Raw genomic sequence first — 21,523 nt, 5'->3', positions numbered from 1 at the left:
ATGCAACCTTAAAAAGGAGTGTAGGATTTTTAAACACTTTTTACCTTTTAAATTCCTTCCTCTTCTTTCCTGACAATTTAAATCAATTTTCAAGATTTTTTTTTTTAATTGAAAAGAATGATAAATAAATTTTAATTTAATTCTTCATTATTGCTTCTGTTTTTTTGACGAAGAATATTTGTGAAATATTTCTTCAAACTTATTATAATTAAAATTCCCAAAAAATATTCTGGCAAATCTAGAAAATCTTTGGAATCAAATTTAAATCTTTTATCAAAGTCTTTTGGATTTATTTTTAAATTGTTCTGGAAAATCTAGAAGAAATAATGATTTGTCTTTGTTAGAAATATAGCTTGGTCCAATTTGTTAAATGTTCTAATAAAGTGCAGATTGGATTTTTACCTATTTAAAACATGTCATCAAAATTCTAAAATCAATCTTAATCAGGAAAAATTACTAATGATGTTCCATACATTATTTTTAATTTTTTTTTTTAAAAGATTCGAATTAGCTAGTTTTTCTCTTCTTTTTATCGGTTGAATTTTGAATTTTAAAGGGTCGAAATCTAAGCTAAACTATGTTTTAAAATATAATTTTCAGTTTTTTTCCCGTTTTCTCCTCTTTTGAAGCGTTCAATTAAGTGTTTTTTTCATCATTTATTCTCTACAAAAACTTTCCGTAAAAAGAAAAAAAATGTACAACGAAATAACAGACAGAAATACCTTTTTATATATATATATATATATATATATTTATTTATTAAAAGTAAATTGAGCAAATTGGCTATTCCTGGCAATTTATTTAAGTGTGTATCAAACTGGTAGCCCTTCGCATTAATCAGTACCCAAGAAGTAGCTCTTGGTTTAAAAAAGGTTGGTGACCCCTGCTCTAGAGTAATGGGGACACGTTCTCTGGAGTAATCAATCACTTTTTTCCATCTGGCAATCTGAAGGACAAGTCTTGGTTTGGAGAGCGCATTGAGAATGGTACATTTTGGACTGCATTGTGCTGAGTGGGAAATTTTGTGGAGGAGGAATTATGTGTGGGGTTGTTTTTTAGAAGTTGGGCTTGGCCTCTTAGTTCCAATAAAAGGAACTTTGAATGCTCCAGGATACCAAAACATTTTGGACAATTCCATGCTCCCAACCTTGTGGGAACAGTTTGGAGCGAGCCCCTTCCTCTTCCAACATGACTAAGCACCAGTGCACAAAGCAAGGTCCATAAAGATATGGATGAGAGAGTCTGGTGTGGATGAACTTGACTGGCCTGCACAGAGTCCTGACCTAAACCCAATAGAACAGTTTTGGGATAAATTAGAATGGAGACTGAGAGCCAGGCCTTCTCGACCAACATCAGTGTGTGACCTCACCAATGCGCTTTTGAAAGAATGGTCGAAAATTCCTATAAACACACTCCACAACCTTTTGTACAGCCTTCCCAGAAGAGTTGAAGCTGTAATAGCTGCAAATGGAGGACCGACATCATATTGAACCATGTGGGTTAGGAACGGGATGGTACTTAAAGTTCATACTGAGTCAAGGCTGGTGGCCAAATACTTTTGGCAATATAGTGTATTTCAGACAAAGACACTGGTGACCAAAATTTATCCAATTTCTTAAAAAGCATGCTGTTGTTTTCCATCTGAAACTTTATATTTGCTGCATCATGACTGTCACTGATTCCCACTTTAACAATCTAAGACGAGCGCATCTGAAACACTTGAACACGACAACTCCAAAAACTGAACCGCCTACTTTAAGATAGATTAGATGATGAAGCACTGATTCTTCCTTCCTTGCAGGATCGTACCCACGCCTGTCTTTGAGTTTTAAGCTGAAGAGAAACATCGGGTACTTTATCCTGCAAACATACATGCCTTCAATCCTCATCACCATTCTGTCCTGGGTCTCCTTTTGGATCAACTATGATGCATCTGCCGCCAGAGTGGCTCTAGGTAAGTAAGTCCTATGCTGGAACCACACAATAAAACGATATTTTAATGCTCATTCAGCTGAAATTTAGCAAGATTTTGCTCGACAATGCCTGTAACAATGTTTGTCAAACAGTAATGTTTCTAAATTGTACTGATATATCTATAAATATCTTCCCCGATTGGAAAATTTATGTCGAATGGTTTGTTTTAGATCTATTGCGTTCATCATAGTTTATTTTGGTGTCGTTTTTTGCCATCATTCTCCAACAAATTTGGCATACTCTTTTTTTTTTTTGTATTGTGTTGATGGGCAAAGATTGTGGATGACTGACAGAAAGGGTTCACTCTGTTCATTCAATTCTGCTAATGACTAATTGCCGTCAGGTTGTAAGCGACGCACAGAGTGAACTTTCTTGCACCCTTTTTGGAAGCGAGAGATGATAAAAACAAACCATTTGGCAAGTTATTGATGCCGGCAAAGTAATTGAGTTTATTTAAATTTATCTTTTGATTAATTATTTATTGACTGTCACCCATGACCATAACATATGCAATTTCATGACAATGTTGGCTCAACCTGATATCAAAAAAATGAAAGTATAAATTTTTTTACCAAAGATAGGTAAATAATAAAGGAAACAAATTAAGAGTGGCACATACCTGGGTTGCTATTAGTATAACATTTATAAAAGTGGTGAATATCATCATTTGAAGATGTTGGCACGTGAAAGGGTCCCCCAAATAAGCTAGAAGAAGCTTTTGACAGGGGGTCCAAAGGACAATATATACATGGAAAGATCAAATATGGTAGCAAGCACAAAAACAAAAAACAAAAACAAAACAACAACAACGCTATATGATAAACACAAGTTAATAGTACTAAAGCAAGCATACATATACATACATACATTCAACCATGCAAAACCCAACAGTAGTCTACCCCACATGAGGCATTAAAGATATGTGGTTAATAGGTAATTTTTTAGTTTCTTTTTAAAGTTGGAGAATGGATACATCATTTTGAGGCTCTCATTAAGCTTGTTCCAAATCTTTGGTCCCCTGCATACAACACTGTGAGCGATACAAGCCAGTAAACGATGTTTGCCTAATATCAGATCAAAGTTACGAGTGTTGTGGGCATGCTGGGGATGGTAGATAGGAACCAAGCTACAGAGCCTAAGATTCAGCCTGTAAATGACTTGATAGGTTAAACAAGAATTTTGATGAATATTGAACTCTGTCAGTCTTAAGAGATGATATTTATGAAATAGATGACAAGTGAGGGCAATAAACTTGGACCATGACAGGGCCCGTATAATTTTCTTTTGCATGGATTTTAATTTGTGAAGGTAGGTAGGGAAGGTGTTACACCAGATGATATTACAGTAGTTTAGATGTGGTTCAAAGAGAGTTTTGTACAAGGTAAGTAGAGCATAAAGAGGAAGATAATGCCGAAGGTGAAAGAACAGGCCAACATATTTGGACAATTTGTTAAACAGATGGCTAATGTGACATTTGAAATTGAGGTATTCGTCAGTGATGACCCCCAGGAATTTTGTGGAGTATACTCTCTGTATTTCCTGCCCATTGATGTTGATATGGCAGTGCTCAGTATTTGTCCGGTTTTTATTAGAACGAAATAGAATAACATTTGTTTTATTTACATTAAGTGAGAGCTTATTGCATTTGAACCAGGAATCCACTAGGTGACCTTGAGGCACTTCCGGGTTTCAGGTGATGCTCTAGAGTCCAATAAGGCTACGGTTTATTTACCTGCATCAGTGCAAATATTTCAAATGGGATGGAGTGGATGTATACACTCTTTACAAAAATAATTGTTGAAAGATTTGAACCCTTCATCGTCCCCAAGACGTTACTGCTCGCCTTGACCTCAATTCCTTGGACACTTACAAGGATTTAAAGAAGAAAAAGTTGGTGGCAGATCATGTCTTTACATCTGGAAGGGTCGACAAATATAAGCATTAATCCGCAAAAGACGATGTTGGATTTATTTGTGCATTGGTAAGTATTGTTTTTGATTGACATAACGAATGTTGTCCTGCTGTGATGGTGACGCTAATGAGAAAATTATATGTTTGTTTGCAGTTGATTTCCTGCTACAAATATCATTCCCATTTACAATTCATGTCTACAGTTGTTTTTATAGCGTGAATTTCATATTTTCTCTCAATATTTAGCTGTATATTTCTCTGTTGTTCAGCAATGTTGGCTAGCGGTATTAAGATTCAGTATGCTGTTGAGCCTACGAGAGGTTTATTCATTTAGTTTATTAATACTATTAATGATATTTTCTTGATGCTAACAAATAGCATCAAATACGCTATTACATGGTCATCATGTCAAATGAAGCACTTTGGTTTACTGCACAACAACAACTTAGCTTTTTAGTTTATATTATGAAAATTGGCAGCAAAAATATGATGTATTGTACCAACAATCAGAATTTATCAGTAAGACTTAACATGACATTAGTTTATTTGCACAACTTGGTCTACATAGTTATATTAAGGCATAGTAACCACAAAAAAAAGAACATAAACTGATGTGATCTATTGTCCTTTATTTACATTTAGTTCTTCTTTTAAACATGACTAATATAGTAGAGACTAAAAGGTTTCTCAAACAAATCTAATGTTCAAAAAAACATTGTACAAAGTGATTGCTGCAGACACGAGCACGGTCTTATTGTGTTCCACAAGATGATGAAAGGGATCATTTTTAAGAGCCATTTCCTTCGGCGCTCTTTAGTTTTTTCCCTGACTTCATTTAATTAATGAACCACTTATTTCGGTACTCTATGAAAGCAATTTCCTATCTCTCTATTCGAATGATTGTAACACTCAAGAATAGAAAAGTAATATGGAATGTTTTCCTCAAACTCTACACCCACACTCACTTGTTTTAATGGTACGCTCAAGCTGATTGACCATTGTGTGCATTAAGCCGCAAAGAAGAAAAGGGGATGTTACATCATATGCAACCCAGCTGGGTAATGAGTAATGACGCTTGCTCTCTGAACAAGGATACCTGTGTTCAAATCATTTCAGGTAAATAACATGCTAATGTGTCATTATGATAATTTTCACTAAAATAATATTTTATTCACATGTGCATTATTACAATTATATATCTTTTTTTTCAGTGACAGCCCAAAGAAATTATGTCTTTTGGAAAATGTGATTGAGGACCCTTAATCTAGACCAGTGGTTCTTAACCTTGTGGGGGGTACCGAACCCCACAAGTTTCATATGCGCATTCACCGAACCCTTCTTTAGTGAAAGATTATATGTTTTTTTACTGGTGCACAAAAATGAACCGTGCATGAGTATCACCTTGTCCAAAGAACAAAACCAACACAGTGCATGAACTCACAACAAATTACACCCCTGTAAATCAGATGGAAATTAGAGGGAACATTGTTCGGGGGTATCCATAATATGCCGATAGGGAAAAGTTTTAATTTTTACGATGAGTTGGGTGTGTCTTGATCCCCGCGGCAGAGGCTCCGTCGAACCCCTGAGGCTGACTCACCGAACCCCTAGGGTTCGATCGAACCAGGGTTAAGAACCATTGATCTAGACTTTAAAAAGATCCCACGTTTTTAATAAATACCCAAAAAATACAGTTTTAAAATGGATAGCATGTCTATTTTTTCTTAACTTTACTAGGATTTCTACCGTCAGACTCGATTATGTAAACCAAAACACTTCTTAAGTGGTTCCTAGCTTACTCTACCTGTTTGAGTGCTCCCTAGCTTCTTTTGACCTGACACTGCCCTAGTCAGCTTCATCCAACCATCCATCCATCCATCCATTCCTCGCTCTAGTCGACAAGGCAATTTCGCTGATTGAAGACTGAGCTGCATTTAGTGATTTGGGGCTTGGGCGGTGGTCAGGGGCATTTAGGGGATTTAATGAAAAGAAAAAGGTAATGCCTCATAATGGAAACGGGTCAGCAGAGTTGGCAAAACGTTTAGTCACCCCTCAAGCTGTATGAGATTCAGGGAGCTTTATTCTGACAATGATTTTCGGCATTAACATGTTTGTTTGCAGATTGTTCTTTTTTTTGGTGATGGTCATCTGGAAGCTCTGTGGCAGATGTCTAATAATTTGGTGATTGTTAACTGACGGTCATGGGACAACATTGTAACATACGGCCTATACAACTATGGGGAATCTCAAATCCATTCATAAGCCTGGAAGATACTTTAAATGCAAGATCAATCTAACTAAAAAAACATCTTAAAACCTTTGAAAGCAACTAAAACGTTTCTCAGTTATAATTCTCTGCTAATGAACAAGACCAAGTTTGACATTTGAATTAAACAAAGCATATTATTATCAAATCCCCCAAAGCAAGGTCTAAAGTTGTTTAGGTAAGTCTGACAAGATAAATAGGCAACCATAAAGTATTGTTGGAATAAACCACAACATTTATTTTTCAATCATTGCAAATCGTCTGTTTTTTTTATTGTGATCATTTTTTTTTTTCAGGTATTACCACGGTGCTGACCATGACTACCATCAACACCCACCTGAGAGAAACCCTCCCCAAAATTCCATATGTCAAAGCTATTGACATGTACCTCATGGGATGCTTCGTCTTTGTGTTTCTGGCCCTCCTGGAGTACGCGCTGGTCAACTACATCTTCTTCGGAAAGGGTCCTCAGCGCCAGAAGAGGGCTGCGGAGAAAACGGCTACAGCCAACAATGAAAAGATGAGGATGGATCCAAACAAAGTAAGATGGGCAGTGACATTCCAAAATCAACCAAAAAAAAACAAATGTAACCCAAAATAATCATTGTAATATCAATGAAAACATGTGAGAAATCACGAAATTACAAAAGATTGGATTTACATTGGCTCACATCTACACCATATGCAGTAAACGCCTCTCAGGCAAACAAAAGTTGGAAGTAAATAAAAAAACAGAGCTCAGCTACTAAACTATGTTTTTAATGTTTCCACTGTGTGGATTGGTATGCTAAGCCTTAGCATACCAATCCACATAGTACAAGCCCCGTTTCCATATGAGTTGGAAAAATGTGTTGGACGTAAATATAAACGGAATACAATGATTTGCAAATCCTTTTCAACCCATATTCAATTGTATGCACTACAAAGACAAGATATTTGATGTCCAAACTCATAAACTTTATTTTTATTTTTTTGCAAATAATAATTAACTTAGAATTTCATGGCTACAACACGTGCCAAAGTAGTTGGGAAAGGGCATGTTCACTGTGTTACATCAACTTTTCTTTTAACAACACTCAATACACGTTTGGGAACTGAGAAAACTAATTGTTGAAGCTTTGAAAGTGGAATTCTTTCCCATTCTTGTTTTATGTAGGGCTTCAGTCGTAAAACAATCCCGGGTCTCCACTGTTGTATTTTACGCTTCATAATGCTCCACTGCAGGCGGGCCAGGAAAAGTACCCAAACTCTTTTTTTACGAAGCCACACTGTTGTAACACGTGCTGCATGTGGCTCGGCATTGTTTTGCTGAAATAAACAGGGGTGTCCATGAAAAAGACGGCGCTTAGATGGCAGCATATGTCATTCCAAAACCTGTATGTACTTTTCAGCATTAATGGTGCCTTCACAGATGTGTAAGTTACCCATGCCTTGGACACTAAAGCACCCCCATACCATTACAGATGCTGGCTTTCGAACTTTGCGTCGATCACAGTCTGGATGGTTCGCTTCCCCTTTGGTCCGGATGACACAATGTCAAATATTTCCAAAAACAATTTGAAATGTTGACTCGGCAGATCACAGAACACTTTTCCACTTTGCATCAGTCTGTCTTAGATGATCTTGAGCCCAGAGAAGCCAGCGGCGTTTCTGAATGTTCTTGATAAATGGCTTTCGCTTTGCATAGTAGAGCTTTAACTTGCACTTACAGATGTAGCGAGGAACTGTATTTAGTGACAGTGTTTATTTTTAAGTGTTCCTGACCCCATGTTGTGATATCCTTTAGAGATTGATGTCTGTTTTTTACACAGTGCCGTCTGAGGGATCGAAGGTCTCGGTCATTCAGTGTTGGTTTCCGGCCATTTCGCTTACCTGGAGTGATTTCTCCAGATTCTCTGAACGTTTTGATGATATTATGGACCGTAGATGTTTAAATCCCAAAATTTCTTGCAATTTCACTTTGAGAAAGGTTGTTCTTAAACTGTTGACTATTTGCTCATGCAGTTGTGGACAAAGGGGTGTACCTCGCCCCATCCTTTCTTGTGAAAGACTGAACATTTTTTGGGAAACTGTTTTTATACCCAATCATGGCACCCACCTGTTCCCAATTAGCCTGCACACCTGTGGGATGTTCCAAATAAGTGTTTGATGAGCATTCCTTAACTTTATCATTATTTTTTTCCACCCTTCCAAACTTTGTTGTCACGTGTTGCTGGCATCAAATTCTAAAGTTAATGATTATTTGCAAAAAAAAAAAAAAATGTTTATCAGTTTGAACGTCAAATATGTTGTCTTTGTAGCATATAAATAAAGTACTATCTAATCTAATCTAATCTAATCTATTCAACTGAATATGGGTTGAAAATGATTTACAAATCATTGTATTCCGTTTATATTTACATCTAACACAATTTTCCAACTCATATGGAAACGGGGTTTGTATTTGCTTCGTTATTTTTGCTTTAATTTCATTTTTTTTTTTTTAGAATTTGAGAAAACTACTGATAGTTTGTGTCTTCATGGTCACCACCATTTGTGTGTGACATCAGACTACCCCATCCTGGGTAGATCCCAGTCAACGTTTTGAAATACACATGGACTTTTAGACTTTCCCAATTTCTGGAGTTTAACATTGGCATTGCATTAGCTTTTGCATAATCTGAACCCCAAAAAGCCACCGTCACATGTGCACGGTAGTTAAAATGGTCTATTAGTACTGTCAAATCAAAGAAAATAATCTTCTTAGAAGTGATTTGTATACTGTAGCCGGTGTCGTTACCTGTGAATTTAAGTAATAACTGTTGCATAAACTGCATGTTGTTGCCACCTACACAAGCTAAATCATCCCAGTACTCGTTAGGTAACCAGAGTGATCGTTTGCACTTGCAGTGGCTGGTGGGCAATGTCGTCGGCCGAGATGACACCTTGTACACGAGGATGAAACAAAGGGAACTCGATGGTCATGACTCAATGTGGGAGCCCATTTTTATGGACGACGCCGCCATTGGACTTGGGGACCAGAAGAATACGGTAATAGAAAACGATGCAGTAGCTCAGCTGGACCGACTGTTTTATTTTATGGGCCGCTTGATATCGTAAATATCAGTGTAAAAACAACTTAGCTCTTTATGTAAGACAGATAGTATACACCTGCAAAGCAGTTTTTGCCCAAGTCACACTAAGCTAATATGCATTTTAAATTTCATATTTACATATGAACAATTGAGCATTTATGTTCATCAAACGGTTATGTAATCGCAGGGAGAATTTTGCCTACTTACAAAGACATAGACAGTGCTTAATTGGTTGGTAGCTTTATTTAACAAAGAGAGAAAGTAATACAATAAATAAAGGTACTTTGAATTTGATTTGAGTTCGGATAATTACGGATGTGCCGATTGATGTATTGGAAGATTTTTCAAGAATAAGTACATGATTGCTATTGCCTATTGGCTGACATATTTTATTTTTAGGCCTTTAGCTCACAAGTGGCTGGCAGCTAAATATCTGTTTCCATACACAGTGTGGACCCGCCCCCCCTAAGTTAAAATGAAACACTTCCATTAGAGGAAATAAACTACATTTCTTAGTATCTTCAGTTTAACTATCACTGGAGGACAAGGCAAAAACATTTTACACACCGAGTGCAATCAGAAGCAGGCATGCTAATAACAAAGCTAACCACTAAGCTCGCTATGAAGAAGTCCAAGATATAAGTGCTTAGTTAACTTTAAAAAGTGTAGATGGAACCCCGTTACCGCAGAAAGTAAGCAGTTATTAACAGGAATTTAACAAATAGATTGATAAGAGTCTAGAGCAGGGGTTCTTAACCTTGTTGGAGGTATCGAACCTCACCAGTTTCATAAGCGCATTCACCGAACACTTCTTTACTGAAAAATAAAATGTTTATTTATCTTTAAATTCAAGACAAAGTTGTATGTTTTTGGTAACACTTTAGTACAGGGGAACATATTGTAAGTAACAAAGACTTAATTTTGAGTTATTTGGACTCTAGGGGAACATATTCTAAGTAATAAAGACTTAATTTAGAGTTATTTGGTTAGGGTCAGGGTTAGAGGGTTAGGGTTATAATAAGGCCATGCCGATTAAGGCATTAATTAGTACTTAATGACTAGTTAAGAGCACAATATGTTACTAATTTGCATGTTAATAAGCAACTTATAAATGGGGAATATGTTCCCCATACTAAAGTGTTACCATGTTTTTTTTTACTGGTGCACAAAATGAACCCTGCATGAACATCACCTTGTTCAAACAACAAAACCAAGACAGTGCATAAACTCACAACAAATTACACACCTGCAAATCAGTTAGCTGTTGCCGTATCTGTAATATGCCAACAGGGAGAAGTTTGTATTTACACGAAGAGTCGAGTGTGTTTTGATCTCCGCCGAACCCCTGAGGTCGACTCACCGAACCTCTAGGGTTCGATCGAACACAGGTTAAGAACCACTGGTCTAGAGAGAGGATAATATAATAACCACTGTGGGTGTGTCAGCACTGTAAATAAATGGATGGTGTCGATACCACTGGTCGTACCAGTTTATGATCGATACTAAAAGGATACGGTTGATGTTTATTTTCTCAAAACCTTTTTTTTTTTTTTTTTTTGTTAATGTTGACAGAAGGACAAAGGGCAAACACTAAATTATCTAAATGAGTAATAGATAGTAGTTTTTACTTTTCTTTATTTATTGCATACTATTGACTTTGTTCGATCAAAATATTGTATGTAATAAAAGACAAATAAGAAACTTGTTTAATAACTGTTTTGATTTTTTTAAATTGTCACTAGCACTCACTAGATATACACTACATCGCCAAAAGTATTTGGCCACCTGCCTTGTGTCAGAGTTTGTTTGTGACGAACCCCAAGATGCATAAATGGAGGCAGACATGGAGTGAGAAAACATGATTTAATATAAAATACTAGAACGAAACCCAAAAAAAGGGTACAAACAAAAAGCGCGCACGTGGGCGGATAACAAACAAAAAGGCCTAGCGTAGAAGCTAGCAGGTATCTAGCAGAATATTTAAGTCATACTTATAATAAGAAAACAAACTGGAAGCAGGTAACAAAAAACAGTAAGCTAAAAGCATCTAACTAAACATAGCTTACCGCAACGCTGCATTGACCCGACAAGATACGACACGACACGACACGACAGGTAGCAATGACAACAGCGACAAGAAGTTACATCGACAAAACAATAATCCAGCCCTGACTGGACGAACAAAGCAGGTAAAATAGGGCCGGGCTGATTGACGCCAGTCGCAGCTGAGGGGAAACAAAGCACTCAGGGAGACAAACAGGAAGCTGAACCAAAATAAGAGTGCTGACAGGAACTAAGGACAGGAAATACTAAGCACACAGAGGAAAAACTAAAACACAAACAAACTGTCAGTGGAAAGCCTGACACCTTGACTCACATATGAACTTGAAGTATCATTCCATTCCTAACCCATAGGGTTCAATATGATGTCGGTCCACCTTTTGTAGCTATTACAGCTTCAACTCTTCTGTGAAGGCTGTCCACAAGGTTGCGGAGTGTTTTAATAGGAACTTTTGAAAATTCTTCCAAAAGCGCATTGGTGAGGTCACACACTGATGTTGGATGAGAATGTCTGGCTCTGTTGTCTCCTTTCGAATTCATCCCAAAACTGTTCTATCGGGTTCAGGTCAGGACTCTGTGCAGACCAGTCAAGTTCATCTACGCCAGACTCTGTCATCCATGCCTTTATGGACCTTGCTTTGTGCACTGGTCCACAGTCATGTTGAAAGAGGAAGGAGCCCACGGCAAACTGTTCCCACAAGGTTGGGAACATGGAATTGTCTGAACTGTTTTTGTGTCCTGGAGCATTCAAAGTTACGTTCACTGGAACTAACGGGCCAAGCCTAACTCCTGCAAAACAACTCCACACCATAATTCCTCCTCCACCATATTTCACACTCGGCACAATGCAGTCCGAAATGTACCGTTTTCCTGACAACTTCCAAACCAAGACTCATCCATCAGATTGCCACATAGAAAAGCGGGATTCATCACTCCATAGAACGTGTGCGTTTTCTCTGGTCTACAGTCCAGTGGCGACATGCTTTACACCACTGCATCCGACGTTTTGCATTGAACTTGGTGATGTATGGCTTAGCTGCAGCTGCTCGGCCATGGAAATCAATTCCATGAAGCTCTCTGTGTACTGTATGTGGGCTAATTGGAAGGTCACATAAGTTTGTAGCTCTGTAGCAACTGACTGTGCAGAAAGTCGGCGAACTCTTTGCACTATGCGCTTCAGCATCCGCTGACCCCTCTCTGTCAGTTTACGTGGTCTACCACTTGGTGACCGAGTTGCTGTTGTTCCCAAATTGTTCCATTTTGTCATAATAAAGCCAACAGTTGACTTTGGAATATTTATGAGCGAGGAAATCACGCGACTGGACTTGTTGCTGCACAGGTGGCCTCCTATGACAGTTCCACGCTGGGAATCACTGAGTTCGTGAGAGTGACCCATTCTTTCACAAATGTTTGTAGAAACAGTATCTGTGCCTAAGTGCTTGATTTTATACACCTGTGGCCGGGCCAAGTGATTACGACACCTGATTATGATTATTTGGATGGGTGGCCAAATACTTTTGGCAATATACTGTAGTGCAGGGGTAACCAACCATTTTGAAACCAAGAGCTACTTCTTGGGTAATGATTAATGCGAAAGGCTACCAGTTTAATACACATTTCAAAAAACTGCCAGGAATAGCCAATTTGCTCAATTTACCTTTAATAAATAAATCTGTATGTGTATATATATATATATATATATATATATATATATATATATATATATATATATATATATACATTGGTATTTCTGACTGTCATTCCGTCGTACATTTTTTTTCCTTTTACAGAAGGTTTTTTGTAGAGAATAAATGATAAAAAAAACACTTAATTGAACGGTTTAAAAAAGGAGAAAACAGGAAAAAATGTAAAATTAAATTTTGAAATATAGTTTATCTTCAATTTCGACTCTTTAAAATTCAAAATTCAACCGAAAAAAAAATAAGACAAAAACTAGCTAATTAAATCTTTTTGAAAAAAATTTAAAAAATAATTTATGGAACATCATTGGTAATTTTTCCTGATTAAGATGAATTTTTGAATTTTGATGACATGTTTTAAATAGGTTAAAATCCAATCTGCACTTTGTTAGAATATATAACGAATTGGACCAAGCTATATTTCTAACAAAGACAAATCATTATTTCTTCTAGATTTTCTGGAACAAAAATTTTAAAAGAAATTCAAAAGACTTTGAAATAAGATTTAAATTTGATTCTAAAGTTTTTATAGATTTGGCAGAATTATTTTTTTGAATTTTAATCATAATAAGTTTGAAGAAATATTTCACAAATATTCTTCGTCGAAAACACAGAAGTTAAAATGAATGATTAAATTAAAATGTATTTATTATTCTTTACAATAAAAAAAAAATTGTCAGGAAAGAAGAGGAAGGAATTTAAAAGGTAAAAGGGTATATGTGTTTATAAATCCTAAATTCCTTTTTAAAATTGTATTTTTCCTCTAAAATTGTCTTTCTGAAAGTTATAAGAAGCAAAATAAAAAAATAAATGAATTTATTCAAACAAGTGAAGACCAAGTCTTTAAAAAAATTTCTTGGATTTTCAAATTCTATTTGAGTTTTGTCTCTCTTAGAATTAAAAATTTCGAGCAAATCGAGACCAGCAAATAAATAAAATTAAAAAAATAGAGGCAGCTCACTGGTAATTGCTGCTATTTGAGCTATTTTAGAACAGGCCAGCGGGCGACTTGTCTGGTCCTTACGGGCGACCGGGTGCTCGCGGGCACCGCGTTGGTGACCCCTGCTGTAGTGTATATGAAAACATTTTAAAATTGATATCGGCCAATCTTACACATGGATGATCGGAATCGTGAGCATTAAACCCTGATTAAAACATCCGTGCTCCAAAGCCGCAATATTTTGTGGTGATCGCTTAGCAAAGTTTCAGACCTGACAGATATTTTGTTAATCCCTCAAAATTGGGCAGATAATGCTTATTCGTCTCACTGTAAGAACAGACTGTTGTATTATACTGATTGACCAGAAGCAATCTTGATGTTTCCCTTAAACAGATGGACCAACATGAAAACATCTTGCTGAGCACCCTCGACATCAAGAACGACATGGGGATTACAGAGCTGGCCCTGGGTCTGAACGACCCCCGGAACACCATGCTAACATACGACAGCTCCACCCTGCAGTACCGCAAAGCAGGGCTGGCCCGCCACAACTTTGGCCGAAACACATTGGAGCGCCACATGACTCAGAAGAAGACTCGACTAAGGAGGCGCACCTCGCAGCTAAAGATCAACATACCAGACTTGACTGATGTCAACTCCATAGACAAATGGTCGAGGATGATCTTCCCAACGGTCTTTTCCTTCTTCAACATCGTTTACTGGCTTTACTATGTCAACTAAAAAGGAGGACTGCAGACAGAAAAATAACTTCAAAATGTCTTCTATGTATTTAATTTAAGTAGTTATATTTGTGTCTTGTAAAACTAGACGGACACTACATCCAGGACCGGATACATCATGTCTTGGAATGCCACATTTTGCTGACTTACACATGAAAAGCTTATAGAGGGAAGATAAAACAAAAGGTGCCTGTTTTAAAATATTTTTTTTTAGAATTTACACATATTGGTTTTTCATACTTTTTTTTAATTAATTATATTTACAGTACAGTATGTTATTGCCAAACTATATACACGTTTAAATGTATCAGGTCATTTGAGATGAATACTAATGAAATTGTTTTGTTAATAATTTATTCGAACATATTGTAAATACTATTTTTCGGACACTCTTTTATTCATCATTCGGATAATACAATAATAACACATATATGAATAAGCACTGGAAGTTTATGGATTTAGTGGTATTTGACTATGTTTACACTGTAGGCCGAAGTAGCCCAAATGTGATTTTTTTTCATCAGCTTAATGGTTACACTGCTAGTAAAATGTGATCTTTATCAGACTCCAGTATAAACGTGTACAGGCCCCGATGTGGCCCCGACATCACATTCATGCGCAGTTCGATAAAGTAAAAAACAATAGAGGTAAACCAGATTCCGTAAATGAACAAGGAAGTTGCTAATACTACTACTTTGCAAAATAAAAGTCACCACACTTTAAATTTTTATAATTATTTTTTAACGTGAAAATTAATTAAAGGTATAAAATGTATGAATATATAGTGTAATATATTTGGGAGGGTTCCAAGTTTCAGTTATGGCTGTTAAGTATAGGAGACACTGACATCAGCGTGGATCTACGTTAGCTTTATTTTTCAACTCCACTGAGTAAACAACTTATGTAATGTACGTAACATGCAAATACGCTACTGCGTACACGTCAATTTAAGTCCAACATTTGTTATTTATTTGGAATCAAATTATATATATATATATATATATATATATATATATATATATATATATATATATATATATATATATATTACATATAGCCGATGATTTCCGCATGCTTGACTCATGATGCACCGAAAATTTGGCTACAGAGAAAATACTTTGCTCAGCGAAACCGGATGTTGTGATGATGTATCCACTTTTGCTGAAGGGCAACGTCTTTTTTTAGCACACAGGAATGAGGTAGCTTTCCCAATGATGACGTAAAAGTCAAACTCTGGTCGTACTGCTGTTTAGACTACAGTCAGATTTGAAAAGATCCGATTACAATCGGTTTCAGATTTGAAACAAATCGGAGCGTTTAGATTGGCAAAAAATATCCAATCTGCGACACTTGCAGAGTAAACTGGGCCAAAGAAATATCATCTAGTAATATTTCTGTAAGGACAAACAACAGCATGCTAACTGTGCTAATAAGTAAAGAAAGTAGCTTTGCACACATACATAAAAGCACAAACCTTAACTCATTATATCCATTCCTAAAATGACTTATTCTTCTTGCTGACTTGGCTGTGATTCAATCAGGTCATTATAAGAACAGTAAGTTGAAAATATTATGATTTAAAAATATACATTTCAGTGTCTTTTCGCATTTACAAAGGGAAATTTTGTATAAATGTTTTGCACACAAAATGCTAAAAGCCATAGAGGCTGCACCATTGGTACAACTCCCGGTGCTTATACTGTAAGGTTCTAATTACTGGAACTTCAGTAGAACGTGAAAAATTAAAAATGTAAAAATTGTATTTGAAATAATATACAATTAAAACCAAAAAGGCTATTAAACATTTTTGACAATGATTTTTTTTCTATTTACTTCCATTTTTTTTTGCAAATTAAATACCTCAGTGGGGCTTTAGTACAAAAAAAAAATAGTTTTTGGATGTAGAATTTGAAATGTAAAAGTAAAATCCAAATACTTTCCAAAACTGACATTTCAATCCAGAATGTAGACTTTGACCCTTAGACATGGCAATGGTGTACGGTCTTAATGGCTAAAGTCACTATCAGATTTTAGAAAATCTAGCTGTTTATGTCCTGTAACGGACACATCACTCAACTTTGTGTTTTCAGGGGAATTTTGTATGTTTATGTGTGTTGGTTTTTCATAGAGTCAGAAAAACTAACAAATACATTTCCCGGGTTTACCTAAAACACAAACTATGTTTTAACATTGATTTTGTGTCAGTGACTAATAGGGTTGGGCGATGTGGCCTAAATTCTATATTACGATATGATTTGCAGCTTTATGCGCTAAAAATATTAATTGAACTATTTCAAAACAAGTTATAAAGCATATTAATTTGGCAGGTGATGTATGCGGTAACATTTGTGGGAGTAGTATTATGGTTCTATTCACTGTTCTGTTAAAATGTAACAATATCTCATTATTCTATTGTGTGGGTACGACAATACGACAATTTTGGATACGACCCAACACCAAACAGTTACAGGGGCATTATTGGCCATACCAATGTTCACACCTATGAATTTAAACACAATCATAATCAAATAGAAAAAGACAGAGGATGGAAGTGTAACAATACAAATTAAATATCCTTATTCACTTCCATTAAGTACAATATTTTGAGCAAAATAAACCCAATACTTACCATATTTTTTGGATTACAAATCGCTTTGGAGTATAAATCGCACCTGCCGAAAATGCATAATAAAGAAGGAAAAAAACATATATAAGTCGCACTGGAGTATAAGTCACATTTTTTGGGGAAAAGTATCTGATAAAACCCAACACCAAGAATAGACATTTGAAAGGCAATTTAAAATAAATAAAGAATAGTGAACAACAGGCTGCATATGTGTACGTTATCCATCCATTTTCTGCCGCTTATTTCCTTTGGGGTCGCGGGGGGCGCTGGCGCCTATCTCAACTACAATCGGGCGGAAGGCGGGGTACACCCTGGACAAGTCACCATCTCATCGCAGAAGTGTACGTTATCTGACGCATAAATAACCAACTGAGAAGGTGCCTGGTATGTTAACGTAACATATTATGGTAAGAGTCATTCAAATAACTATAACATATAGAACATGCTATACGTTTACCAAACAATCTGTCACTCCTATTTGCTAAATCCGATAAAAACCTTATACGTCTACTCCCTTACCTGAATGAGCTAAATATTATTATTTGATGTTTTACGGTAATATGTTAATAATTTCACACCTAAGTCGCGCTTTGGTTTAAGTCTTACCTGCGGCCGAACTATGAAAAAAAAAAGTGACTTATAGTCCGAAAAATACAGTACTTCTAAATAACTTAACATAAGCAAAAACTTATATTGGCTCTGATTTAAATCTGTTGTTTTTTGTAATTAAAACTTTCCTGAGTTTCTAAACAATAACATATATGAAAAAAACTATATTGAGATCGTAAAATCTTGATCTAATCACTGTAGTATTGACCATTAGCAGATAATATACTTATTGTATCCCCCGACACTATACACTATGGAGTGTAAGAAATATACATTATTTGCTACCATGGAGGTGATAATTAGTTGGCCGCTACATTGCCTTGAGGATGTGGCTTTTCACTGTGGAGCGACAATATCCGCCAGCTCCTTAGCAAAGACGCTACTTCGCGTTGAGGATGCGGTCGTTTGCTTGTTGCCGTCAAATTTGCGGGACACAGATAGAATGTGCCATCAACGTGTTTTATCACGATAATATTAAAAGCTCTATTGCCCACCAACTGTATATAATTTGAATCATATATAGTCTATAATGCACAACCCTATTGATCACTTAATATTTCAGGTTTCTACAAAAACATAGCCATGATACTCTGTTCATAAATGACTAATTAGTAAAATAATTTTAATGACTCACTTGTTTCTATGATACAATTTCAACTCAAGAAAATTCAGTGTAAACCTGGCAGCCTCGGACCTGATGTTTACATGCAATCATCAGGGTCAGGACCTTGTGCTATGGAAGCCACTGACAGTTGCACACACGTTTTGCTGTTTTTTGTTTAGTGTTCAAAACTAAAACATTTTATCTTTGATAAATGAGTTTATTGTATAAGTAAGTAAAAATATATCATATTAAGTTGTAACCAAGAAAATTATGTTTTATATAGGTAAAGATGATTTTAACGCCCATTTGAGATAATGTTCCTAAAGTCAATTCTAGCTAAGTATGTAAATATCAGCTATAACCTCACCAATCAATTGGAATATGTAATTGTTGTAAATAAATTAATGATTGTGAGCTTTCTACAGAACTGAACAATATGGGAATCCCAGTGTAATTTCTATTTCATCATAAGAACAATGCATAGGCTGATGTGGGAAACAATGTACATAGTATATATTTTACAGTCTCATTTGATCACTTTTTGTCCCAAACTAATTTGGTTGGTTTTGCCAAACATGTAATCAGGAATGTAGAATATATTATTTTGCAACTAACATGTTTTTTTTTTTGGTTTGTTTTGCAGAATTTGTTGCACCAGGAATTAGGAGAAACAAAACTGTACCTTGTTTTCACTCACAACCAGTAGCCCCGGATTTAAATCATCTCAGGTCACGGCGATACACACTACTGAAAATATAACAATTACACAAGAAAAACTTCAAGGACAGAGAACTTGTTTAAGATGTTTCTGTGGAACATTTGTGTTTTATATCCGTTAACATTGTTTACAATTGTTTTACTACATACAGTACACTAAGAAATAACAATATTGTTTCAGTCTAAACAAAAAACATTGGCCATTTTAAATATGTTCAATTTTAATCATTATTATTTACGAAGGAGTAGCAGGGCCACACTGAAAAGGAAACCATAATTATATTATGACAGTACTTGCTTACTCAGTGGCCTTGTGGTTAGTGTCCGCCCTGAGATTGGTAGGTCCTGAGTTTTATAGTCATACCAAAGACTATAAAAATGGGACACATGGCCTCCCTGCTTGGCACTCAGCATCAAGGGTTGGAATTGGGGATTAAATCGCCAAAATAATTCCCGAGCACGGCCACCGCTGCTGCTCACTGCTCCCCTCACCTCCAAGGGGATTGGTTTAAATGCAAAGAGTCATTTCACCACACCTAGTGTGTGTGTGTGACTATCAGTGGTACTTTAACTTTAACTTTAACTTACTTTAAAATTACTAGAGTACACAAGAATAAATGTTTTTTTTTTTCGAGAAAACATTATGTGATATTCCGAGTGCTGATCATTTTTTTCTCTAATATTATTGCTTTTTTTCTTTAGAAAAAAATAGAATTAAATACCTTAAGTTTACAGTTGTTATGTTTTCCTCATTTTGAAACTTTTCAGTGCTGCCCTAATACTGCTTTGTAATTTTTGGTAGTAGTTATTAGTGAATGTAGGATCACAAGGAGTATGTTTTAGTGAAAGTGCACTGTGCATATTCATCTTCTCATTTGTATGTATTTCCTTCTCAGAGTACACTGGCAACTGGCATGTAAGTGAGGTCGACTTCAAGTTCAACACTTTAATATGTCTTTGTACTTCACAGCATTTTTGTTTCATATATTTTTATACTTGTGTAAAAAAAAATGCAAAGACTGCTCTTTGGCAAAACCTTGTAAATTTAAATTTCACATATTTATACTATACAAAGTGACTACTGTATATTGTACTTAAGGGGCTCTGAAAGCGGATTAACATGTATGCTCTTGAAAGCCTTTCAGAAACCCTTGTAAAAAAAAAAGGAAAAAAAAAAGAAGTTTCTTTGTGGTTGTCAATGGATTTAAAAATGGCTCTTAAGGTTTGAGGAAATGTTTTGGAATGGTCTCTAGGAAGGAAAGACAGACTGACATCCTAAAAGCCTAAATGACTCATCTTGGTGACAGTGTACTTTTGCACACACTCACAGAAGAAGCCTTAGACTCGTGCTGCCCTGGACTACTTTTAATCCAAGCGGCGTCAATCCTTCTTACTTTCTCAACACCATCCACCTCGAACAAATCTTTGTATGTGACCCTCACAGAAACATTCCCAGGAACTCAGAACTGTCCCAGCTCCACCTCCAAGATATTCCCTGTAAAAGCCAATGTCTGTCTCTACTATGAAAAAAAAAAAAAAACATGGAAATGATAACATCATCAATAAATATTGTATACAGTTCCATCTGCAGATTTTAATTACTGCAAACTGCATTTCATATAAATATTTTATTCATATCCAGTATGTTTTTCATATCTGAAAATACTCAATATACAGAAGGTAAACCCACTAATTGTTGATGCTCTTCCACTCAAAAGATTCAGTTGATTTGATATTGACCACATGTTTTCATGTTCAATTGAAAAATGTATTTTTTTTTAACAAAAAGATGTACGTTAATGTAAAGTAAAGCGACAAAGCAATATAGCTTTCAACTATACTGTAGACAAGATTAAATCTACAGTTTCTCTACAAATTGGGTAAAATCAATGCCAAATAAAACCTTAACAAACTTAATACAATTCTAGTCTGACTTATTGCAAAATGACGAATATCATCTACATAAAAGATGATACAGATGTCATACTTTTTGCCTGGTCACTAACTGGAATATTAAAACGTATAGAAATGCTTTTTTAAAATGGATTTGAAACATATTTGAAGCAACATATACCATTTTTCTTTTCGACTATTGTATTCATTTTTAAGTTGTTTATGGAATAGCCCCGAACCCACCTAACACATACATTGATGAGGACTTATACAGGTTTTGGCACCAGAGCCTCCCCCAGAGAAGACCTTTACACCCCCAACAGAAACACAACCTTTGGACAGTTCTGTCAGTCCAAGGAAGAAGTTTTTTGGAAAAGCCTCCCAATAAATGTTTGAGAATGTTAAACT

The 21,523-nt window shown here is 35.9% G+C and overlaps 1 protein-coding gene across 2 annotated transcripts in view; it reads left to right on the top strand.

Annotated features, from left to right (window-relative positions):
* Positions 1-20,804, top strand: part of LOC133551663 (gamma-aminobutyric acid receptor subunit beta-2-like) — a 128,949-nt gene extending 108,145 nt beyond the window's left edge. The window contains exons 7-11 of one of the 2 annotated variants that reach the window (XR_009806543.1): positions 1,802-1,954; positions 6,448-6,692; positions 9,041-9,181; positions 14,320-14,852; positions 19,149-20,804. Coding sequence is in view for 1 of the 2 variants with exons in the window: in XM_061898612.1 (XP_061754596.1) it covers positions 1,802-1,954; positions 6,448-6,692; positions 9,041-9,181; positions 14,320-14,667 (887 nt within the window). In the remaining variant the exon portion in view is untranslated. Of the gene's footprint in view, positions 1-1,801; positions 1,955-6,447; positions 6,693-9,040; positions 9,182-14,319 lie in introns of both variants that reach the window. The other variant, XM_061898612.1, reaches the window with a different exon arrangement.
* The last annotated feature ends 719 nt before the right edge of the window (positions 20,805-21,523 follow it).

This window comes from Nerophis ophidion, linkage group LG04 (assembly GCF_033978795.1).
Source record: "Nerophis ophidion isolate RoL-2023_Sa linkage group LG04, RoL_Noph_v1.0, whole genome shotgun sequence".
Taxonomy (NCBI): domain Eukaryota; kingdom Metazoa; phylum Chordata; class Actinopteri; order Syngnathiformes; family Syngnathidae; genus Nerophis; species Nerophis ophidion.
This window is presented reverse-complemented; position numbering and strand designations above follow the sequence as displayed.